Here is a 25,963-nt window from a genome sequence, read left to right on the forward strand (position 1 = left end):
TTAAATTACTCAATCATAATTGTTTTTATAACAATAAAAATTCAACATTAATGCCATGTGAGAAAATTTTGCTCACTGGAACTGAAGATGCTCTACTTTCCTCCCACATTCTGAAAAACGTTCGCTAGTTTGGCTGTGTGTAACTGCACAAAGGTCCAAGTATGTGACTGACTGGACGAGTGTGCAATGCCCTGTCATGGGCTTTGTTCCTGCCTTACATCCAGTAATTCCAGGTAGGCACCCACCACTACCCTGATCGGGACGAAGGGAGATGAGATGAGATAAATGAATGAATGAAGAGATGAATGGTTGAACGAACAAACAAATGAATGAATAAATTAATGAGTTAATGAATGAAATTAATGAATGAAATGAATAATTAAATGAAAGCTTGTGTAGGTAAGTGTTACAGTAAAGTGTTGCATTTATGTTCATTAAATTCACAGTTACTGTTTACTTAATATAAACACAAAAACCCATAATATATGGCGGTGTAAAATTTGTGGCATCTTATGAAATCTGAATGCTTTCAAATAAGTTAAACACAGCAAAGAAATTAAAAGAGTAGACTCAAATTTCCAGGGAAAAAAATGTATATGCATTTTGTGTGAAGAGGATGGGTGCCCATACCACCCATTATGTATGGGTAAATACGTCTGAGGATGGTTTACCGCTGGAGGAGATGCTTGTTGGGGGGATGCATGGGGGGCTAATCTCTGTGTAGGATCTCTCATGAGGAACAGCAGACTTCATCTCCATGTAGCTGCTCTCTGGAGGACACTGGGGAAGCCCCGGCAGGTCTTTAATGGTGGCATAAGGGTTCTCGCTATTGAGAGAGCTGCTGCTCACAGCCACACAGGAGTCCTTCAGCTCTGTGAAACAGAAGAAAAGGAGACACATGAGAAACAACTACATTCTGGAAGTCATTTGCAAGGATAAAAATTCCTACAGTTAGCACTTACGTTTGTTGTAATATTTCCCAAGACTGGCACTGTAGCTGTAACTGCGGTCAATGCCAAATGCTCCTGCAGCACAGATACACAGAGGTCAAATGCTATACACCCACTTTAGTTCAATAAGGGTTTTGGGTGGAAAATTTTGAAGACACCACTTATTATAAGGGAATTCTGCTATATTAAGGTTCACCTATTGCACACAGAGCTTATATAATCTTCAAAGTAGCTGCACAGCCTAAGGTCACCATGCTTATTATCCATTGTTAGCTAGATGTGTAAAGTTCCATTTATTCAGATATAAAGCCATGAAACCGGGTTCTCTAGAGAAGTAGTTCTCAAAATGTTATAACCAGGTACCACCCATTATTAATCAGAAATTTTCAGGTACCACCTATTAGTCATATTACAGAGACACACTTTTAGTTGATATTTGCCTGTGATTTTTATAAATGTGAAACACATGAATTGAATTTAAAAACAATTATAATAACTCATAGGTTTTCAGATGTTATCTGGCATATCTCCTTAGGATACTTTGACTGCCACCAAAGGTGCACGTACCACAGTTTAAGAACCACTGCTCTAGAATAATAAAGGACCATACAGTACCATGGGGATGAATTGAAGTGGCGTTTTCTGAACAAATCATCCAACATTCCAACATCAGTTCTTAATTTTCTCTTAATGCAGAATCTCACTAACCCCTCACTCTCCCATTGAGTTTAAAGCTTTCCCAGAAAAGCAGAGAGAGTTACATGCGATCAAACTCCCTATACCACTTATTTTTGAAGAAACTGATGAGTGATAAGTAGATGTCCACAAACTTTTGCCCAGATTGTGCACTGGGCAAATAAATAACTGACAAAAGACAAAGTAATCACCTTGGTCTTTAGGGGGTTCCTGGTGTTTCCAGTCAGCCGGTAAAGTAGCATTAGTCTCCACACCGAACAGACCTCTTCTCTCCCGCTCCATGTTCTTCAAACTGCAGAACAGCTGCTTATTGGTGTTCTGGCATGACCAAATGGAAAGGGTACACTTTAAATAAATGGAGTAAATATTATGAAATAAAGAGTAAGTCCAGTCATGTTCAGGATGTTTTTAAGTATTCATTTCCATTACTTAATCTGTGTCTGGGAAACCAGACCTAGCCAGGCAGAAATATTATGTCTGACCCAATCCACCATTATAATTTTATTTACCTTAATGAGCCGGTCCTGGTTATTGGGGACATGGGGTAAAGGAGGTCTGTTCTGGGACAGAGTGTGGTAGCTGGGGTTGGAGTAGTAGTGATGGTAGCTGTGTGGTACGTCTAAAGAAAATAAATGGACAAAATGAAGCAGAGAAAAACGTCTTCCAAAACAACATTTGTAATATTTTGTTGCAGTCCAATTTAAAAAAGTATCTCCCAAAATAGTAACATTACAGGAGAAGGGAAGAAAATGTTCTTAACTTTTTCAATGGTAGTGAATGTTAAAAGATTTTATTACTAGTAATTTTAGAGCATTTCTATGAATCCATTCATCAAGCAATCTGAAGCATAATTGCTCTGTTCAAATGATGCAGTAAACTGACCCAAAAATGTCCATAAATGTGTGAGTGTGTGTCGCCCTGTGAACGACTGGTGCCCCCCCTCAAGGGTGTGTTCCTGCCTTGCCCCCAGTGGTTGCAGGTAGGCTCTGGACCCACCACAAACCTGAACTGGATCAGCAGTTAAAGACAATGAATGACTGAACTAATGTTTTAAATTGGACAGTGGCTATATATCATATAAGGCATAATATTCTAAAATAAAATGACACGCAGTACAGAATAAATGAATGAGTGAGTGTGAGAGGACTGATAGTGAGCATGAGAGGGTGTGATGGTGTGTGAGAGGTTTAATAGTATGTGTGAGAGGTAAGTTTGAATTTTGGCCTAAACAGCTTCTCGTGTGTGTGTGTGATTAATAGTGAGTGAGAGAGTGTTTGATAGTGTGTGAGACATTTGATGGAGTGTGTGAGAGGACTGATAGTGAGTGTGAGAGGGTTTGATGGTGTGAACTCTAAGAATGGTGTAAGAACTCTAAATGTCATGTGTTTACTGACATGATCATTTTAATCTAATATTGAGAAATAAATCTTTTGTTATTCTAGATTTTCTGCGGGGGCTGTTACCTGGAATGGCGTAATCAGAGTTGACGGTGCGAGAGGAGGAGAAGGACACAGTGGGAGTGTTACTTTGCTTGTCTTTCTGTCTGCGGCGGTAGAGCAGGAGCAGAGCAAGCAGCAGCACCACCAGCATCACCAGAACCACAATCCCTGCAATCGCTCCCCAAGAGTCTCTCTCCACTGGAGATACAGGCATCATCACACTCACCACTCGCTCTGAACCAGGGCACAACACACACACACACAATACACAAAAAACATATAAATGTACCAATTTATTGCTAGAATAAGTTTTACTAACAATGAATGTGTGTGTTTGTGTGTAACAATGAAAAAATCAATGTGTGTGTTTGTGTCTGTGTGTATGAGAAAGAGAGAGGATCTTGGTTCTTGTTGGGAAATAAACCCACAAATGTCCGTGTTTCCTCTTTTATGAACTATGATTAAATTTGTATTATGGCAGTTTAACTTAGTTTTAGTGTATTATGACTCTTTTCTTCATAACACGCATAAAACATCACTAGGAGTATTCTGATGTCTCTTTAAGTAGCAAGTTTATTTCCAACATTTATGGTGGAACTGGAAGCTTCTGGGGAAAAAAACCTGAAATGGGAAGTTGAATTAAGCTTCATATCACAGAAGAGTTAGAAGTGGGTGATAATACAGTACTGTTGAAGTCTTCTAAAGGAGTAGGTTGCCTTAAATTTACATAAAGTCCAGCAGTGCTCCTATCACTGCAAACAGGTGCAAAGCTACCTTAAGAGCACTGTTACCAGCCTGGGAATATAGAGCTGTTCCTTTTTATTGTGTTCTGTTAACATGACTAGCTCTTGAAAAGTCATCCAGTCTCATATGAGAAGATTTTAACCACTACACCATGTAACTCAGCTCCAAGGATGACACTAAAATACAAGGTATTGAATTAAATTAAGAAATGGGATTCACACTTAAAGTTAAATCAGCAGGAGCTGTCTTGAACTAGACAGACTAGGCTGCAACATAACACAAAGCTTGCAGAAGGGGGAGTTTGTACACATGCCTATTTTGTATTTGTATGCCTGTTAAAATTAATTTATTTAATTATTATAATTTCCTTCTGAGACTCATTTTTATTGCCCCTGTTGTAATGTTTTAAATGTTCTAATATCCAATGTAATAAGACAATGGTTCCGAACTAAAGTATCCAGAGCCCACGTTGGGTCAGTCTGGGGCAAAATGCCAATCTTTGTTTTTTTTTTTTTGTTTTTTTTAATAATTAATTTTACAAATGACTAGACTGGAAGCTGATCTTAAACATATGCTAATAATGATGTGTGTATTTCTAAAATGAATAAAAATAAATAAACATAGTCTTTGGGGTTGCAGCCAACTGTGATCTCTTTAAATGCTTTTAAAATCTAATAAGTGATTATGTCTGTGTGAGTTCTGAATACCTTGTCTGCATTCCAGTCCTGGTCCAGGTTCACACACACAGTCTCCAGTGTGAGGGTCACATGAATGGTTCGGAGGGCATGAACACATCTGAGCACAGTTGGTTCCAAATGTCCCTGCTTTACACACTGTAAGACAAATGGAACAACTGCATTACATGTGCCAATACTAGAAAGTTTGGTTTTAAAATCAAAGGCAAAACCATCTTATGGTACAAGCTTTGTCAAAAGATGAGGGTATACAAACGCTTCTTGTAACTGTCAATGAACCCCTACACTCCAATAAGCCACTGTTTTCACTTGATAACTTCTTTGTATTACAAACCTATAATAACAGTGGCACTATCAAATCAGATAAGAGTTTAATTTGCTGCAAATTGTGAATGATATTTGAATGGATTTTCCACCCAGGCTTTTACAAACATTTTCCATTCATCAACCTGAAATACACAGTTAGATCCTTTGACACATATTTTTGATAGAGGTGTTAAATAGCATAATGCATAAAGGAAGGCTCAGTGCTATAGACACTCACACACTGAGCAGCCTGCTCCGGCCCAGCCCGGGAGACAGTGGCACGAGCCGTCCTGGTGATGACACGTTGCATTGTTCATGCATCTACACACACCATTGCACTGTGGACCATAGCGTCCCACTGGACACACTACAAACCAAAAGAGTTTAGGTATTAAAAACACAGAAATCTACAACATGTGATTGCACTTAATACAATGTATTATAGTAATAAATATCATACATAATATCCACAAATTATATTTTACAGTAGTATTATGTACAATAATCAGGCTGGTATTATTTTAGCCCACAATAAATCAGCCCACACAAGACTGACCGTCTTGTATTGGTATAGTATATTTTATTCACACCTTGTTCACAGAGTGGCCCTGTGTAGCCAGGCAGACACAGGCATTGCCCAGTGATATGGTGGCAGGAGGTAGAATGGACACAAGGAGGACATGGCTGACTGCACTTTTCCCCATACACTCCCTGACCACACACTGAAAGAGAGAACAGCAGGGAATTTACATAAACTTACATATTTATGCTAACACATAACACATTTACAAATAGAGACAAATATAGAGGTAAACTAGATTATAAATAAAGTTGCAAAGATTACTATTTAATTAAGCTTTATATATTTATTTTCCAAGTCCAAAGACTAAAGAGAAAAAGCATCCGTTTTGTATTAAAAACTGACACACAGAAAAGTTACCCCAGGGATAACTGGCTTGTGGCGGCCAAGCGTTCATAGCAACACCGCTTTTTGATCTTTCGATGTCGACTCTTTCTATCATTGCGAAGCAGGATTCACAAATCGTTCACCCACTAACAGGGAACGTGAGTTGGGTTTAGAGCGTCGTGAAACAGGTTAGTTTTACCCTGCTGATGATGTGTTGTTGCAATAGAAATCCTGCCCAGTACAAGAGGAACCGCAAGTTCAGACATTTGGTACTTGTACTTGGCTGAGGAGCCATTGGTGCAAAGCTACCATCTGAGGGCTAATGACTGAATGCCTCTAAGTCAGAATCCCACCTAGATGGAGGGAGACCTCCGTGCCAGGGTCTCATGCAGTTGGTCTGGTATAGCTGAAAATGAAGATCAAGCAAGCTTTTGCCCTTCTGCTCTATGGGAGCTCACCTTAGGACACCTGCGTTATTCTCTCCACCTGTCACTGTCCCTGGGGCTTTGTTATATACCATTTATTTACTGTGTCTTTACATCAAAAGCAAAGCAATGTAATTTTTAACATTTAGAAATAAAATATGTACTAACTAATTAGCATTAGTGTTTGCAGGTAAAGGGTAGAGCTGAGTTTAAGAGTTAAGTTAATATATGCCATTTAGACACAGTCTGATTAATTGTAGGCGACTAGCATTGTGCTACGTGAATGTAAATAACAGGCAAGTCTGAATGTAACAGCTAGAAACTAAACAGCTGGTTTAGAACTAGAAAAAGCAGTGATCCGAGTTGTGGATAGGAGTATCATTTCTCACCGTGCTGACACTGAGCTCCCCCGTACCCAGGCCTGCAGAGGCAGAGTCCAGAATGTGGCAGACAGGTGGCACTGTTGAGGCAGGAGCAGCTCTGCTTACATTGATGACCCCACGAGCCCTGTGGACAGCTCTCTGTGCAGCGATGCCCTGCGCACAACAGTATAACACAGCTCAGAGGCCAGTGGAAGTGATATGGTCGCAGTAGCACACCATCTACTTTCAGAGTCAGTAGTATGTTTATTTTGGGTCACGTTCCCCAAAACATTTATGCCTGCTTTAAACAAAAAACAAATGCCTGAAAACAAAACCACCTTTTCAGTGCATTAGCTCATTATTTAGGGGATTTGGTACGTTTTTCAACACAAAGTTTACAACAAACTGATTGAGTTGTTTATGTCAATCTGCCTAAAACAGTAACCATGGAATAAGAACGTTGTTCTGATTTTGTTCTGCATCTTTTGTAGAGTGCAAACACTTTAGTACTGTTCTAAGTGAATAAGAGCACTTATTAAATATGATGAAAACAAGTACAGAGTATAAAGACCTCATTAAGACCACAGGAAAATGAGTGTATGTCCCAATACAGTATGTCCCATTTTTAAATGCATTAATTTTAATATGCATGAACATTGTACAGACCCTTACCAGCAGTTTATTTTTACATTTTGAAAATATGTATTAATATATGTAACCCGTATATTAAAAAGCCTTCTCATTTCTTTCACACCAAAAATCTCTTTCCATATTTACTCTAGATACCCAGGAGCCTTAATGGGCTGGATTTGAGATTTTCATGTTCATAGACACAGTGCTATCATTTTCTTATCGTTCAAAGACTGACTGCTTTTTAAAATGTAAATATACATGTAAATATACCCAATATCTTCTTCCTTTAGTGCCCTACTTTAATAAAGTGGTACCTGTCCAGCCGGGCAGACACAGGCACTGTCCAGTTACGCTGTGGCAGCCCTCGTCATGGAGACAGTCACATTTGTGCTGGCAGCCTGGACCATAGGTGCCGACCTGTTTAGCGAGAAACAGAGGGAAACGAAAAGTTCAGCTCAAGTCAAAACCAATAACACAGAGCAGTGGGCTGTCAAGAGAGAAATTACAGAGTCCTCGGCTAATGACCACCTTCGTTTCATCTGAATGATTGCCAGTCATGATGCACACAGTAGTACCAGAACTCAGCTTAATGATAGGTTTCAGTGAGGTCCAACTGTCACTGTGCTCCCGTTCAATAAAGGCTATTTTCCATGAAAAAAGTGCACTTCAGGGGCTTGGTCAGGAACTGCTGAGACAGCACCATGGCATTACTGACAGAGAGCATTTTTAGATTAAAGCAGATGCAGTTTCCTCAAGGCCAAACACAAGAAGCTTGCCTCACTGCTCCAGTCTTTTATTATACAATTTAAAAGCAAAACAAACAATTTACTAGGCACTCTTTTTCAAATTTAGTAACTCTGAATATAGAACTAATATATACACAGTCATATCAGAATACTATGACCACCTACCTACTAGTGGCAATAACTACCTATGTCTCAGATGTCACTTGTGAGACATTAAGGTATGGACACTAAGTGATGAAAGGTATCCAGAGGTACTCATGCCCATTGCAGTGATACCACTTCTACTCATATCAATCACAGGTGTTGTCATTTCCCTCTGGTTTCAAGGGAACTGCTGTTATGCCGTTGGAAGGCATTCAGTGTGCAAGAACTTTATTCTCAGTACACCTTCAGATTCTACCACTGTTCTGCCTGAACACTACTGTCATGTCACTGGCACATCAGTCAAACAATGGCCTCTGCCCACGACACTCATTTGGCCCTTTGCTAAAAGTGACTGTGATGGGCCAAGTTCATTCCAAATTAGGCATGGTCATAATTAGAGATGCATGAATACCCATACCATGTTCATTTACTCGTACTCAATCACAAACGAGGCTCCGATACCAACATCCAATGCAATGTGCCTAGTGCACATTGCTGTGCTAATGAGCAGACAATTCAAAATATCAGCAATCAGGAATTATTTCACAATCAGTGATGGCAACCCCAGCAAATCGGACTGCGGGAGAATCTGAGAGCAGTGAATATTCCGCACTGTTTTGACTGTCCTCGAACAAGGTGTGTTTTTCTTCACTCTAAGTGTATTTTCCCTCCCAGGAAGTGTTTTCCCGTTTGCAAGAGCACTGTTCGTTGTCTGACGTGGTTTATCCTCAAATTAAATTATTTTCTCTGCTCACAAATTTTGAACTTGATCTGACGCCATAGATCAGGCTGCTACACTTGAATAAACACTGCAAAGTGCAGAACTTCCCAGCCATTATCGTATAACAGAAACGGTCTTACCAAAGGTGCACAGCAGTGTACAAATGCATATCAAGAGCTTGTTGCATCTCAAGTTACTAATTTATAGATAGATAGATACTTTATTGATCCCAGAGGGAAATTTAAATGATTGGTGGTGTGGGAAAATGCTAAATGGAAGACGGACAGTTCCAGAACTGAACGATAAAGGTTTTAATAAAAAAAAATGTTATAATTAATGACTACACTATTACGCACTGCTCCTGATTGCTTAATTCTAAGTAAGTATAGGCATCAATATCAGCAAGTACAAAAATACACGTACTCGGCTGGAAAAAAATGGTATTTATGTATTTATGCATCCCTAGTCATAATATTCTGATATGACTGGGCAGTACATTATGGTTTATAGTACGGTATAGTAGAATAGTATATGGTATTGATATTACTTTTATGACTAATGTCCACCTGCAATAGTGTATATCAAGATATCTGAGTAGGTTATGTCATAATATTCTTAGTGCACTATAGGTCCTCTAATTTAAACATTCTCCCAGTGTAAAGGACAAGAACTAATTTAATGGTAAAGAAATAAAATGGGAGATTGTAGGTTTACATACTATAGTGATAATGATGTTATTTAGCAGGTTTATATTATATTACATTATAACGCAAATGATCTTAATGCACTTGTACAGAAGACACATCTGCTATGGGACATAGTGGAGTGGAGAAACCCAGACACATCAAAGTCTATATCTGAGGTTCCTGCAGCTGAAAGTAACTTTACTGTAAAGTGTCCACTGACCGGGCAGGGCTGGTCACACAAAGCTCCTCTCCAGCCAGCTGTGCATGTACACGAGCCATCCACTGTGTCACACTGACCACCATTAATGCACTGACATGTAGCATTACAGCCTGGACCCCATGTCCCTTCTGAACATGCAACAGAACAGTCAGGACCCCTCCATCCTGAGTTGAAACACACACACACACACACACACACACACACACAAACACCATGAAATGGCGAAAGCACGGTAGCAAAATGAGTGCTCAGATATTGAGTGAGTAATGTAATGATTTTACACTTTTATTGATTATGTTTTAATGGTTTTACAGGTTTTAATGAGTAAAAGGAAACATTAGCAAACATGCTGGCAATGGTATGTTATACCGTATAATGTCAACAAAAATGTTCTTGACTCCTCTCTCTTAACAGTACTGAACTAAAAAACTAATTAGACAGATGCATGCATAAATGATGAGAGGAGATTATAAAGTAGATATAAATAGAAACCAAAAATAGGACTAGGAAATGTGTTGCTCAAGAGTTTGGGAATGGAATCAGAAGCAAAGAAAAAACAAAAGCCGGCAATGCAATAATTCTGTAAGCATTCATTAATTAAATACACTCCCTCTCTCATGTAGTAAGTCACTAGTTTACTGACTGACTACAGGTGATTAACTCCCACGATCAAAGCTTACCCTCTTTACAGAAGCAGGTTCCATCCACAGGTGAGCAGGCCATGGCATTTTTACAAATACACACCGAGGAACAGTTCTTTCCATACAGTCCCCTCTCACATTGCTTCTCACAGTGGGTTCCCTGCACAAAGCAGAATATAACACACTTAGTTCATATAAAGAATCATATAAAGCCAGAGCACAGAGATCTGTGCACAGTATTCAGAGTAATAAGAATTACTGGAAAAATAATAAAAGTCATTGGAAGTTTACAAGAAATACATGTAGACTCACTGTGTATCCCGGCGCACAGTGACACACACCGCTGACCACATCACATACGCCACCGTTCACACACAGGCAGGGTTCCAGACAACCATTACCATAGTAACCATGAGCACAGGTTTCATTACAGAAAAGCCCCGCCCACCCAGGCTGGCATGTGCACTCTCCCTTCAACGGGTGACAACTGAAACACACACACACACACACACACACACACACACACACACACACACACACACACACACATATATATATATATAACATCTGTCTGAGTATTTGTGTGTGCATGCATATTATATTTGGATGCCAAGACATGTTTATGAAACAGTTCTTGGACCATCCAAGTCCTGTTCCTGGCCAGAGAGGTGTCAGTATCCAGGACCAGAGGCATTCTGACGTGATCTCTTGGGATCGACAAAATGCTCCATGTGTCAAACAAGTTGTGCGTCAAGGAAATTTTGAATGTGCTCAATCCACTGCTGTGCAAAGGTTTTATGTCAACTTATATTAATTTATAAAGCTATTTATCCAGATAGTAAGAATTGTTTAGTTTAATTATATCATTCTTATGGCTTTGATATATTCTGAACATTTAGATTTTATTTCTGAGTGCAGCCAAAATTACTGTTGTTAATAAAATTCATGATATTTATGTTTCAAAAAGAGTGACTCAAAAGCATAATGCCATCTTAATTTTTGCAGCTGTGAAGAAGCAAGGGTCGTAAACCAGAACTTATTTCTTTCTTTTTCAAATGAGATGCTGTGCATTTGTGCAAATTCACGATATAAAATCAATATGAGATATTAAATATATAAATATTATATGGGGGCGGCACGGCAGCACAGCAGGTAGTGTCGCAGTTGCACAGCTCCAGGATCCAGTCCCACTCCGGGTGACTGTCTGTGAGGAGTTTGATGTGTTCTCCCCATGTCTACATGGGTTTCCTCCAGGTGCTCCAAAAACCCACATTTGGTGGATTGGTGACGCAAAAGTATCCGTAGGTGTGAGAGTGTGAGTTAATGTGTGAGTGTGTCACCCTATGAAAGACTATAATATGGGGGAAAAGGTGTTTGTTGCAAAGATGTAAAGGTTTTTGTTGCAATAATTACAAAATATTTTGAGTATTTAATCAATTTTTTAAACATATTAAAGATGTCAGGGATTTTTAAGCCATATCAGTCCTCACCTGAGAGTGTGTTGGGGGTTACAGAGGCAGCTGTGTTCACAGTGCATGCCGAAGGACCTCTCAGTGCACATCCTCTGAGAGCACTGTGGACCACTGAAGCCTGGCTCACACAGACAGCCCCCGTGAATGTGATAACACCTTGCACCATTAGTGCAGTCACACACACCTTTACAGTCTTGACCATAGCTACCCACAGAACATTCCTCATTACATCTGCACAGAGAAAATATTCAGAATTAATTATACATAAACACCACAGTTTGTGGACACAAACGTATCCAGCATCTCCACTGACATGAGGAGTATATTAAGATGTTTGCTACCCTTTGCTGCAGTCAAAACTCCTACACTTCTGGGGTAGACCATTTTCAAAAATGTTGATTGCATTCAGCCATGAAAACAGTGGAATAATTAGGGGTGTCTACAAACTCTTGGACACAGTGAATCTTATACACTGTACTGAATTAAAATGTCAGATACCTTTTGCTGGTGTGGCCACAAAGAGCAGTCTAAATTTAGGGTTCATCCCACTGAGCCAACATCTGTACTAGAAACACATGCTGTTCTTAAACATACAGTTCAACAGAGAGGACACTCAAGCCTGATGTTTCCCATTCACTCTGACACTGCACAGCTTGGTATTCCTGCTCTAAAACTTGATTCAGCTACACTGAAATCTGTTTAGTAACAAGTGTAGTACATTTTTGTAAAAATGTTCCTCAAGTTTAAGTAATTCTTTTTAAAGCATCAGAAAACTTTGTATGTTTTTTCTTTTTGAAAACCTTTTTTTTACTATTGTGTGTGTGTTTGTCTATTGGCTTTTCTCTGTAATAGTGTCTGGACAGCTAAATATTTTTTTCAGACCAACTGTAGAATATAAACCCCTTTTTTAGTATAGCACCACCTGATGATAGAGCCACCTAGGTGATATAGCTTGTAGAAATAAATCATTTTTAAGTAGAACTTAAGGCCATATTAGTCAAATATCAATCACAAAATTTAAAGCAGGACCATTAAAACTGAACTAAAACCTGGGATTATTCGCTTACAACGAATACAACTAACACAAAAATAAAGTAGTTTTAGCTCTTTGCCCATTTTAACATTAAAACTACATTTTATTGCACACTTACCTCTCTCCAGTGAATCCAGCAGTGCAGTGACAGTGGCCTGTCTCTGGGTCACAGTGACCACCGTTATGGCACAGACACTCCTGACCACAGTTCTCCCCAAACCTCCCCTCTGCACAGCGCTCCGTACACACTGACCCCTGACAGAAACAGACAGACTCCTGAATTTATCCTAAGCAACTGCAATACATCTACAATTAGCCAAAACTTTATGTAGGATTAAAAAATATAAACAATTAAGACTACAGTATTGTCAATAATTAGACAAACAAAAGACAACACTGTGTCTGTGAAATGTATTTTAGTAACACAGAAATAATGTATACATTTGAAACAAACACATTTCCACAACTATTTTATTTTAACCAGAGTTTCTCACCGTCCATCCAGGTGGGCAAAGACATACACCTTTGCCCTTGCAGATGCCACCATTCTGGCAAGGACAGCGAGCTGGGCACCGGCGGGATTTCATACAGGGCTCATCACATCTGAGTAATACACAGATTTAAAGAGGTGGATTTTTCTTGCTGAGAAATCACAAAGTCATATGAAATTTACTAACAAAAGGAATGTCCAAGAAATATATGTACACTGCCTGGCTACACATTCATGGCTAGATAAACAATAAACACAGAAAATAAAAGAAGCGCTTACAGTGTTCCAGTAACTCTGTCTCTGCACACACACTCTCCTGTAGTTATGTTGCAGGAGCCTCCAGTTCCACACTGGCATAGCTGCAGACAGTCCTGCCCAAAGAATCCCTTGGGGCACAGGTCCTAAAAAATAAATATACGTCATGTTTTTGTTGCATTGGAAACTGCAGGGTAGCATTACCAAGAGCTGAATAAAATAAACAGCATATATTCCAAGTTATAAAATACACTCAAATGCAAAGCAGACCAGTTGGTTCAGACTCTGACACATCAGAATACAGACCCTCATTTTCCCTCCACCTTTACTAACTTCCTACAAAACTATATGATATAATACGTCATAATAGCTATTTTAAAGCTTATGGCTGCATTACATTTTTGATTAAACTGATCATTTTTTTACCTAAAGAATGGACCAATGAAGATAGTCCAAATGCGTTTGAATGAGTGACAAATGAATGAAAGGCTTTGAAAAACACATTTTTTCCATTATTACACTCATGAATGTTTTTGTTTCTTTTGCAAAATATCCATTCTGAAAACACATGGTTTCAGAATGTGAATACCAACAACAGTAATCTACAGCTGCAACATCTTTACTCTAAATATGTCTATTTTCAAAGGTATTCTACTTCAACTGCATATACAGGATTATACAAAAATACACAAACACCATTCAAGCACCTATTCTAATCAGTTAATTCAGGTACTTTGTGTGTGGATCTGTGGATCTACCTGGCAGTGTGTGCCCATGTATCCTGGTGAGCAGATGCAGGATCCGGAAAGAACGTCACACTGACCCCCATTCTGACACAGACATGGCTTAGTGCAGTCTGGACCCCAGTGCTGAGCATCACACGCTATACAACAAACAACAGAAAAAGACTTAATCAGACACGGCTTCTTCTCAAAGACCAGGATGAATGTTACTTGTTAAAGGGGCAATCAGTAGTTTTCTCCAACAGTAACTCTCTGTGTAATTAAAGAGCCATCACACTAATAAGATTCTTCAGCAAACCTTCAGTGATCAGCCTCAAAATTAAAATCACTGACAGGTGACGTGAAGAACAGCTGGTGAACCAGACAACCTCCACACTGATGATGGTCTTCTCAGTATCTCTGCTTTTCAGCTCCACTATATCATGTTACAAGAAAGTGGTTTGCATGGAGCTAACAAGATGAATGGGCTCCAAATGGGAGATTTTACAGTGGAGTTCAGATGATGCTCAGAGAGCAGTTTAAGTAGTGTTCACACAAAGATAAGATTTCAATCTGGAGACTAAGACACAGTCCGCATTAGGATATCAGACACGAGAGGCACATTTAAACATTTAATCAATAACACTTCACAAGAGCCTCAAAACTCTTGAAAAAACTTTCTTTATTTTTTGCTTATTATTTATAATTATTTTCCAGAAAATTTTAGACATTTTGCATAATGCAATAAAAACTATTCTCTTGAAAATTAATTTTTCTGACATTAGCGCACACAAAAAAAAGATTAACTACATTTTAAGTGAACAATTGATTGTATTTCATAAATAGAAACAAAATTCTAATTGGCTTCTTGACAGAAGCATGTTTACCACTTACATCAACCTTCATTTTAATTACACTTTTTAAACATTTTGTAACTGAAAATATATAATGTTAGCAGATGGTGAAGTACCTATATTCTTTGCAATCTTACAGGGAAAATCAATCATTTAAAAATATTTGACAGTTCTCCCATAAATATTCCCCTGGACATAGTGAAATGTTTCAAATATTTAAAAAAAAAAATTCCCCAAATGTCTTTTTGAACTTTAAAATTCATCTTAAAGGGTTTACTCTGAGTATCCAAGTTTCCTTCCACAATACAAAAACTAATGTTTGTAACTGTAGTGCCAATCAGAAAGCTCAGTGCTTTGAGAGTGGGTTTTGTGTTTAAAGCCCCTCAGCATTGGGCTGTGGAGCAATGAAATGCCACTCTTTGGAATGGAGCTATAACCAGTACTTTCAGGATGAGATGGAGAGGCATAATTTGTGATTCAAAACTAATGTCCTTGATAAATGCCATCAAATCTTTCCAGACATGTTCCAAAACACAGTGAAAATCCTTCCTAGAAGAGTAGAAACTATTTCTTACACAAAAGGGGCAGACACTCGCCTTTAATGTTCTTGTTAAAAATGATGGTAAAATGCTGGATTAGTGTCCACAAAATTTGACCTTAAAGGGTAAATCCCAGTTTAACATGTGTAGTCAAATTCCCTAAGCAAGACTCTTGGGGAATGTGAATGTTGAATAAATAAAATCAGGAGTCTGTATCACAGCAAGTCCACTGGCTCTCTGAGAGAAGATTAATCATTTGGCAGGGACAAAGGCTAACTTCTTCTCTTGGCAGAAGAGCTTTCAGTCCAAAACCAAACAACCAAACTGGATTTGACTGATTAACATTTTGGCAAAGTCAGCAACCCTCTGTTCATTTATAAATAACAAGCCATTTAGATGCAATACTCTTACTGTAGTACTCTACTCTATATCATTTTGTCCCTCTTCTGCATGAGATGTAATATGTAATATCAGTATAAATGTCTGCTGTCCCTTTGAGGCATATATTTAAGCATCTGTTCAAAGTATGTGTGTATAGAATATATGTTTATGAATAAACTGTGTACCCCAGATCTAATAATTTATTCATTCATCTTCTGTAACTGCTTCATCATGTTCAGGGTCACAGTGTGGACATAGCCTTCCTGCAATCATTGGGCATAGAATCATGTCCTGGAGAGGCCATTAGATAGCATCACACTCATGCAGTCACTCACACACTCACTATTGTGAGCAATTTCACACAGCCTCCAACTACCAATGTGTGTTTCTGTGGGAGAAAACCAGAGAACCTGGAGGAAACCCACGCACATACAGGGAGAACACACCTAATTCTTCACTGGCGAGTGGGGTATTATGGCAGGATGGAAAAAGTCCACATGGGAGTGGCTCCCAATGAAGAGGCATAACTCCGAAAGCGGTTCTGGTTCCAGAAGAAAAACTCTCAATTATTTTCTCTATGGACATTTAAAAAAGTCCTTATAAAGAGAGTTTTAAGCTCTCAGCTGAATCAATCAGCTCACAGATAAATAATGACCTTATACAAATGAAATTGAAGCCAAACAAATTTTGAAAAATGAACAAAAAGACAAAGGTACAAGACTATGTACTTAATGTGTTTAATGTGGAAATGAACTACATATCCCCCACAAAGCACTGCAAATGGTTTCAACAAATCACTTTCACCCCATATTTTTAATTATCTAAAACACATCTAGTGGGCTAGATCCAGATTTGGTCCAACATAATAATAAATATCTTTCTCCTTAAGATTTCATGTTAACTGTCTAGATTTGTATTTGACAAATATGTATGACTCTGCATAGCAGGATGCTATTTTGTGCTAATTTATATATATCAAATTTACTTCCAATAACACAATGAAGCTACATTACCTAGCTCTAGCCGCAGCAATATTTTATCCAGAGAAGAGATACTGGAATCTTGCTTTGCTGTTTATGAAGAGCAATGACTGGATGACTGGAAGTTCCATGTCTACAAGTCAAAATGTAGGATCTGTGAGAACCATGCAGTGACTTGGAGTGATCCTGTTCCCAGAAACAGACACCAATGACCAAGGAAAGGTCAGCAACTTGAGGTCTGTGAGGTTCAAAGACTTCATGGAACATTGCCTTGTCAAAGCACTAACATGTTTTAGTTGCTCCTCCAGCACACCATGTTCCTGTCCTATGATATTTCTTGTTCTTCTTGGATAAAGGCATCTTCTGCAATAAACTTAACTTGTTGATTATAAACACACTGAAGAATGAGGAGCAGGAGCAGCTTATTTTAGGAACAGAAAGAAGCCTCTCATGCTCAGTCTTCCTATTTCTCACTGATATTTATACTTGATAATCTATGATCTCTTGAAAAAGGGCATGCCCTCTGAGCTGAAGCTCTTCACAGAGACACAATAAGCACTTATAAGTAAATTGGCAGATTTCCACTGAACGTGGAATGTTATTTTACGACGTGGGAAAATTCCTTGCTTCCCCCAAGAGAAAATTCAGTGTCATGGTGAAGGTCTGAACCATAAAAACCCTGCCCCTCACCCCTGAAAACCACTCCACATAATGTATGAGGACCATTCCATGAAATTAAGAGTCATTCACAGTGAGTGGTACAAATTCAATGGGGGTGGTGGGATAAAACAGCTGGGTTGAGGGGGCTGACGTTAAACACTAGAACAGACATTTCAGAACATGAGATACAGCTTATCTTATTTGATGATTGGTTGTCTTTTTATTTATACAAAACACTAACTTCACTGTAAGTACATGGCCCTCTGACACTTATTCAGGAGATGTATGTGGATTGCATCCAGTTTAGAATTTAGCCTCATGCATTTACACTTGGCAGTGAAAAGAATCTCTGGTTATTCACTTTGAAATTCGATTTCTATGTGGTGTGCTACAGGGAAATCAGTTTTAGTGGGGGACCATCTGTTTGCGTCCTCCATCATTTGACCATCATGGATCATGTGCATAAACTGTATTGGGTAGGGTTTCGTTTGTGAAACATGGCTTGGAGAAACAGATGCATGTACACTTCCATAATATATTGCTAACCTCTAAGAGTGGTATGAGCAAATCTGTTTTTCACCTGTTTTACATGTTTACACCTGTATATTTATGTGAATTTGGATAAGGATATACTTCAGATTCTCAAGAAAACAGGGTGGGATATCAGGTATTGTTGCTGTCACACAGTTATATGGTCCTTGGGTCACACATTGTGAGTCTGGTATGTTGTCCCTGTGTTTGTCTGGGTTTCCTCCCAAGGTCCAAAAACACTCGTAGGTGGACAAGCTATACAAAAGTGTCCTTAGTGTGTGTGTGAGAGTTAATCTGTCAGTGTTGTGTTCTGTGATGAATATTTCTCAAATTGAAGTCATTCACAAGCTGGTGTGTGCTTACATTTAAAGGGTTAATCCAAAGGGACTGCAAAGGTGGCAAGTTTCCAAAGGGAAAATTTTTTCAGTTTCTTACCCCCCCACAACACAGGATAATGACATTAGCTTTTCCTTAGAGAGCTGACCTCTGCGTACCTTGGCTAGTGCCTTCTTTATTTTAGTCTGGAATAATACATTATGTGAAAAAGCAAGGCAACGGAACAGTTAGTGGTTTAAAAAAGTTTCACGTTAAGTTTTCTTCTAAGTGGCAATATGAATGATGTCTCTTTGCATTCCCATCACGTGCTTGGACTCGTCTTTGTTTGAATAACAGCTGCCAGAGCACTAGGTAATTATTTGAATTTGAACCTCTGGAACTGCGTTTGTATTTGTCAGGGCAGAGGAAAGAAAGTTGTGTTTAAAAAGTTCAGCTTCTCCTCTTTCCCACCAGCACTCTCTCAACGCGCAGGCATTCAGGAAGTGTCATATCTCATTCTGCCAATGTGATCTAATGAGAGGGCTCTACAGGCCAGCCAATCAGAGGACAGAATTTTTCCCAGCAGCCAATCACATGCTGAGGACTCTATCCAGAGGGGCAAGAGTTTCCATTTCATCTGTAATCCCTCCACAAGGCAATGCACTCAACCACCAGAAGCCCCTCAGAGTGGAGAGCCCTGCACTGTGGATCCAGATTTCTGATCCAAAGCACACTGAAGTGTTGCATAAGTTTTAAATGACCTGCATAATGCTGACTGGCAACTCCTCTTCTGTTTAAACTCCTTTTACTCAGGTTTAAGGCTCTATTATTTAAATCAAAGTCCTAAAACATAGCAAAACATTTAAATTGACGAGCATCTAAGTGGTGGCACAGAAAGGAAGACAGCAAGTCACCCAATAAAAACATGAGCTGAAACACCAACGCATAACAGCAGTGAGGAGGAAGGCGCCTGTGCACTGTCTGCTGAAAAGACTGTTTTGGTATGAATGTGCGTGCATGTGTATGTAGGTGTAGCAGGAATATTGTGGGTACTTGTCTTCTTTGCAGGGACAACCAGCTGGTCCCCACTTTGTAAAAATAAAATTACATTTTAAAGTGAAGACATGTTTTAAGGTTGGGTTAAGGGGTTAGGGCTAAACTAGCTGTACTTATAGAAAAGTTAATGGAAGTCTATATAGTTACCCCACAAATAACAGATACAAGATTTTGTGTGTGTGTTCATTACTAACCACTGGAGCAGTCGTCTCCTCGCCAGCCTCCCTCACACTGACAGCGATCAGGGGCGATACAGCGTCCATGAACACACTCTTTAGTGCAGCGCGCTGATACACAATGGACACAGAAGCATTATACAACGCATTAAAATTTTATCAATATGCTTATCGGCAGGTATAAAATCCACAAATATTAAACTTCAGTCTTAGAAGTTGGTTGTATTTTCTGCTGGTGAAAGTAATTAGTTAAAAATTTAAACTCATAAAACCTCAGTCATCTCACAGGAACCCAGAAACACATGAATTTCGTTAGTGTTTATCTGATGATGGTTTGGGCGGGGGATGGTTGTTCATTGAGGAGGAAAAATTAATAACATTTATTCACTGGTCATTTTGTAATTCACTATTGTATATTTAAAGCACTTTTTAAGTGCTTTTCCAAATTTAAAAGGATTCAAATGTGTCAAATGTTTGTTCCACATTAATCAAATATTTTCAGTTTATGTGCTGTTGCCAATAACTGTGTATTGCATTATACACATGTGGAAATGAAGTACACTTTAAATCATGCATCTGATGGTAGCACTTCTTTCCATGGCTGGAGAGATAATTATCTGAACAACTACACCACAGTTCCAGTAAAATATTAACAATTCCAAATGTATCACTTTGTGTATACACTTCTAAATAACATTCAGGAAAACATCTTTACTCACGAACACATTTGTTTCTGCTCTCATAGAAACCTGGACAGCACTGATACCTCCTGCGATAGTCCATCTTTACTGACTGACGATAAGCTGTCTTATATGTGATCCTGCAGAGAGAGAGAGTGCGAGCAAGGGAAAGGCACAGATGAATGAATGAATAAAAAAAGAGAAAACGAGGGAGAGAGCAAAAGAGGAAAAAAGAGAAAGAGAAAAAAAGTGATAAAGAGAGAGCAACAGAAAAAATAAAACATGTTGATGCTTCATATACAAATCCAAATAATGACAGTTTAGGAAAAGAATAATCAAAAGCTCTTCAATCACCAGAGAGCAGTTACTGAAGCATTCCTACTGAATTCAAATCCAATAAAAACAACATTCTCATATATGACAGGTTTTGTCCAGATATGTCTGGATGAGGTTCGTTTGAAATACATTTTAAGGAAGGACCCAAGGGCAGCATTAGGAAAAACTGGAAATCAACTGTGTTCTAAATGCCACAATCACTGAAATACAGCACAACAAATCTGCTATTCCACTTCAGGTGGTCCAGAAATCTAGACGAATGGTTGGACTGAGTATAGACCCATCCAGACTTTTGCTTTTCACCTGTGTGTGTAATAACAATTAACTTTCACCTCACTGTCAGATCTCAATCTCTGTTAGAGCTGCACATAACAGTGTTGGCCAATCATTAGCAAAATCATCAGCTGTTACAAATCTGCCACTGCAGATAGCTGCCATATGCAAATTAACAGTTCAATTCAATTCAAATTTTATTTATAGAGCACTTTTACAACTGGTGTTATGACAAAGCAGCTTTAGAGAATAACGAGAAAGGAAAAAAATCAATGTAATTTTCTGCACTGGTGAGAATGAGCTTCTATACATTTTTCCCCAGGGCTATGTTTGTTTGTTTAAGAAACACTGTAATTGCAATAACTCACAATATAATAATTCTATATAATAAACCATGTCCAAATGAACAGATGTGTCAACCCTGTGTGTAATATTAGGACTATATGTCTTTCATACACGTTGCAAAACTGTTGCGAAAATGTGTGTATGTGTGCTGCAATAGTGCTGACTGTTAAAAGGCTATTAGGTTCTGTGGGGGTCTTACCTGTGCCGAGTGCACTTGTTAGAGTTCCAGGGTTCAAAGCAGGGCTCCTCATACACCTGATCAAAAGGCTGAGCGTACGACTCCTTCACTGAAGTGGTGAAGCTACAGAATGATCACAAATATCACTGAGTCTGACAAATGTCCATGGGCTTAAAGACATAAGGATCCATTAACTCTGTCAAATGTGGACAGATAACATGCGGCACCTGCAGCAAACAGTCAGTTTTTACCAACAGAATAGATTAATAGATAAAAAGTCAATGTGCATATATTCAGTGCTGAATCATCCATAGTAAACATTTATTTACTGCAGTAAAAGCCTATAATTATCAGGCTTTAGGTGCAGAACCATTTTTGTAAGTATGTGATTGCATTCGGCAACAAACGAGTGAAGTCTAAGTTCTGAAATTGAATGATCAGTGTTGGAGAATATATACATCTCTAGCAAACACATAGCATTGGGCATGCAGACTTAATCACATGTGGTCGCTCCACACCATGCCTTTTAATGTCATGCTTTTCTATGGAGGTTTTACCAGCTGTGTGTTGGTACAGCTGAACCTTGTAATCGAGTCAGCACTTCACTGAAATATCAATTATATTAATATTGTGGCTTTTATTTAGCAGTATTAATATGGTGTAAATGACATAATCTGAAGTTCCACTTTGGCTACAAAGCATGCAATATTCATTCATTCAATATTCTATAACTGCTAATCCAGTTCAGGTTTGCAGGGGGTCCAGAACCTACCTGGAATCACTGGGCTCAAGGCAGGAACACATACTGGATATAAACACATTCATGACTTATTGAAGTTTTGCTTAAAATTAGCCAAGCTGCAGCCTTACCTTTCCCATAAACTGCATACGTTGGGATCTCGGGGGTCCAAACCCAATGTGAGGTCACACATACAGCCCAAGAGAAACAGGACCACACAGCTCCACGCTGACTTCATGTTGCTGCAGGGGAAAAGAACAGCGTTAATCCCAGACATAAACCATACTCACAAACATACTGTCACACTTGTTTTCATTTTTAATACAGTTCTAAACTTTTTTGTTTATGCACATGTATTTATATATATATTTTTTATATTTTTGCTCCAGGAGAGTTGTGGTGAGCACATGCTTCTTACGAGACACATGAGACACCACAGAGTTTCTTTTTGAAATGCTGCTAATACAATATTACTAATCAGAATAACACAGCAGAGGAGATCTATCACCTCAGCTGACTGACGCCTGTGCTCTCCAACACCGTGAGCAGAGAGAAAGGGAAGAAATGGGCCATCTACCCACCCAGAATATAAGGCTAATTGTGCTTTCTTGGACTCCCTGCCTCGGATAGCTGAGGCATCATCATCATCATCTTCATAAACAAGTCGGGAAATACTATTACAAAAACACATCATTTAAATAAATGACTATGAATAGTATTCTCACTACTTTAAATTCTATTCAAATATTTTTAAATAGTTTTAAAAACCTCTCCACATGATTTTCAGGAGGCAGAAACAGCCTGAACTGACTGTAATATAGGTAAGACTTTTGGGACATTTTTCACTTAAAGGAACAGTAAGGTAAGATTTTTTTTTTGCTTCTGGGCTCCCATTTGTTTAATTCATTTTACAGCCCTGTACTGAGTGCATAGAGCAGCAATGACTGAGGCTTTATTCTTCTTATTACAGATGAGAATGTGGAGCATCACAATGATATTGAAACTATAATTTTAAAGAAAAACTATTACAGAGTGTTCAGCAAAAGAAGGCAAATTGTTTCTGGTGTATAGACTTCAAGAAAGTCTGCAATATCAGGAACAAGACGTCTGCATGCTCAAAACTTAGTTTTCAAAGATTTATTTTAGTACAAGTTTTGAGAGTGCAGACTCTGATTTAGATTTTTTTAAAGCTTCAATTCTTGCTTTTGTAGTAGTACATAAAAATAATAAATAAAAAGAAAAAAGAATAACATAATATTGGGGCTCCTGAGTGCCTAAGTGTTCTAATTACCGCCCCATCTTTCAGAGATCAGAGATTCTCAATGATATCTCAGCCATCCATTGAGACTGAGGGTCCAAGAAAGTACAATAAGCATTGACCAGTCAAGATCCCACTGAACAGTGCAACTGTGGAATAATGTTTCTGTGTACAAAGTATTTTGAGAACTCTTGAGCATGTTTAAGTTAATACATGCTGCTCATAGAAAACTTTCTCAATGTATTCCACAACATATGATAGTCAGAACTGAAGGCAAACCTGTTCAGTGTCGAGTAATTACAGACTTTAGAAGCTATTACCAAGCTCAACCAAATTTAGATTTCTGAATGAAATCATCTATGTCTACTTTTAAACATATTAAGCGTGCACCCCCCCCCCCCCCCCACACACACACACACACACACACACACACACACACACACAGAGCCAGCCATCTGGTTTATATCAGGGATAATTGATTTTCCTGAGAGTCTGATGTAGTATGTAAACATTCTTTAAGATAAAAAAAAAAACAACAGTATTTACTTCCCACTCTTTACAATAGACTTGGGAAGCTTCAGAAACAGTCCATTTTGAATTCATTATTTCTGTTATGTCACAAAAACCAAACACATTTACATACTCCATATCTGCCTGCTCAGCCTACAGCAGTTAACCCACACATATTATTTGACATTATATAGAATGTTTCTGTCCTGAGTGCTTTTTCGTAGGAGGTACCATCAGGAGAAGGAGAGCCAACCAGGACAAAGCATTTTTTACTGAAATCATTCTTAAGCACACACTAATAGAAATATGGTTAAAGAGAGACTAGGAAAGGTTCATGTCAAATTGGTTTTAACAGAATAAACCACACTAACATCCTAAAAAATGAAACGGCTCTGGGGACTGAAGAGGAAGGGGACAGAGAAGTCTCACACAGAGAGGGTTTCTGAGACTTATTACATTTTCTGCTCCCACGACCACTGTCAAGGCACACACACCTTGTAAGGAGCTGCTCTGCAACAACATTTCATAAATCACTATCACACGAATATGACATTCAGCACCATTTTAAGTTCTGCTCTCACTTCCAACATTCCAGAATTATGGCTCTACTATCCCCATGTGACTCTGTGTGGTGAATCCTGGTTGTCTGCAACGTAGTAGTGTCTAAAAGGATCTGTAGGAAGCAAACATTTCCCACACAAACAAACTTTCAGGAATTTGCTTTAAACCTGTTTATTCAGCATCTGTTTTTGAGTGATTGTTCTGTTTGTCTGAACATCTGTGTGTATCAGCAGACCATGCCATACTGATCAGTACAGTATTTTTTTAGTAACAGATCACATATATATATATTATGTCCATGCCTGGTTTTGTTATTTTACTAACAGTGAGATTTTTATGTTGATTTGTAAGATAAAGGACGCTGGTCGAATGGCAAGCCTGATTTTATCGGACCACCATTAGCCATATAGCCATTGTCACAGAGGTGTTTCTTCATTTACATGTGGTTTTATTATGAGAGTGTGTTGTACAGAAAATATGGAGGGTAGGTAATAAATGCTAATTTTGTTCATAGTACATAACCTTGGCATCAGTGTTTTTCTTTTTCTTTTTATTTAAAGATAAATACTAAATGCTCTACCACCAAAGAACAAAAAAACATTTTTGTTGATTTTAAGAATTAAAATTACTTACTTATTCAATATAACTAGTTAGAATAAAGCACATGAAGACACACACTCACGAGAAATGAAACAAATTCAGCAGTCCTCCTCTCTCTGTGAGATGTAATACATGTGTAAATGTTGCCAAGTTCCAAGCCATCCTGCTGAGCTTGTGAAGTAACCAATGCCGAGTCAAGGTTCTGGCCAATGCACATGGTGTCACGCCAAACACAGCCCCAGAAACACACACACAAACAGTATGTTCCTGGCTTATTTCCTATTATTCAGTCACGGTTCATGCTGAAGAACCTACTGTTCTTTTGTTCCAGCTGAGAACTAATTTTTCCGGTTTGCAAACCACTGTATGTTGGTGTCGAATGGTTCCAAATTTAGTTCACAAACTGATATGGCTGAACTAACAACAGACGCTGTAGTGATGCCACCTTAAGTTTTCTCTGTGAAATACGGCTGAACTAACAGTTCCTACTCACGCATGCGTGTTTCAACAGTCACTCAGTCAGTCAGTAAGAGAAAATGCCTCTTCTAGGCCAGCCCTGCAATAAAAATTTCCATTTCATTAGTAAGTTCTATAAGTTTGAGCAAAACAAAAATGATATTTTAAAATTAAACTTAATTACTCTGGATCTGTGCACAGCTCTGATTACAGTATCACTTGCAGATTTCAGAACCAGTGTAAAGTGA

At 38.6% G+C, this 25,963-nt stretch overlaps 1 protein-coding gene across 3 annotated transcripts in view; it reads right to left on the reverse strand.

Moving 5' to 3' along the window:
* The window catches only part of pear1 (platelet endothelial aggregation receptor 1), a 56,873-nt gene that overhangs the window by 3,402 nt on the left and 27,508 nt on the right, over positions 1-25,963 (reverse strand). Inside the window, exons 1-24 of one of the 3 annotated variants that reach the window (XR_010804433.1) lie at positions 25,342-25,453; positions 22,462-22,572; positions 21,613-21,714; positions 20,499-20,599; positions 19,798-19,890; positions 14,324-14,448; positions 13,590-13,711; positions 13,315-13,423; positions 12,939-13,075; positions 11,806-12,018; positions 10,628-10,802; positions 10,355-10,475; positions 9,675-9,838; positions 7,472-7,574; positions 6,552-6,698; positions 5,421-5,552; positions 5,069-5,197; positions 4,537-4,662; positions 3,110-3,319; positions 2,156-2,265; positions 1,838-1,964; positions 963-1,025; positions 672-872; positions 77-252 (exon numbers count right to left, since the gene is read on the reverse strand). Coding sequence is in view for 2 of the 3 variants with exons in the window: in XM_066684057.1 (XP_066540154.1) it covers positions 672-872; positions 963-1,025; positions 1,838-1,964; positions 2,156-2,265; positions 3,110-3,319; positions 4,537-4,662; positions 5,069-5,197; positions 5,421-5,552; positions 6,552-6,698; positions 7,472-7,574; positions 9,675-9,838; positions 10,355-10,475; positions 10,628-10,802; positions 11,806-12,018; positions 12,939-13,075; positions 13,315-13,423; positions 13,590-13,711; positions 14,324-14,448; positions 19,798-19,890; positions 20,499-20,599; positions 21,613-21,714; positions 22,462-22,572; positions 25,342-25,421 (3,001 nt within the window). In the remaining variant the exon portion in view is untranslated. Of the gene's footprint in view, positions 1-76; positions 253-671; positions 873-962; positions 1,026-1,837; positions 1,965-2,155; positions 2,266-3,109; positions 3,320-4,536; positions 4,663-5,068; positions 5,198-5,420; positions 5,553-6,551; positions 6,699-7,471; positions 7,575-9,674; positions 9,839-10,354; positions 10,476-10,627; positions 10,803-11,805; positions 12,019-12,938; positions 13,076-13,314; positions 13,424-13,589; positions 13,712-14,323; positions 14,449-19,797; positions 19,891-20,498; positions 20,600-21,612; positions 21,715-22,461; positions 22,573-25,341; positions 25,454-25,963 lie in introns of those variants that run through there. The other 2 variants (XM_066684057.1, XM_066684058.1) reach the window with 2 other exon arrangements.

This window comes from Hoplias malabaricus, chromosome 10 (genome assembly GCF_029633855.1).
Source record: "Hoplias malabaricus isolate fHopMal1 chromosome 10, fHopMal1.hap1, whole genome shotgun sequence".
Taxonomy (NCBI): Eukaryota; Metazoa; Chordata; class Actinopteri; order Characiformes; family Erythrinidae; genus Hoplias; species Hoplias malabaricus.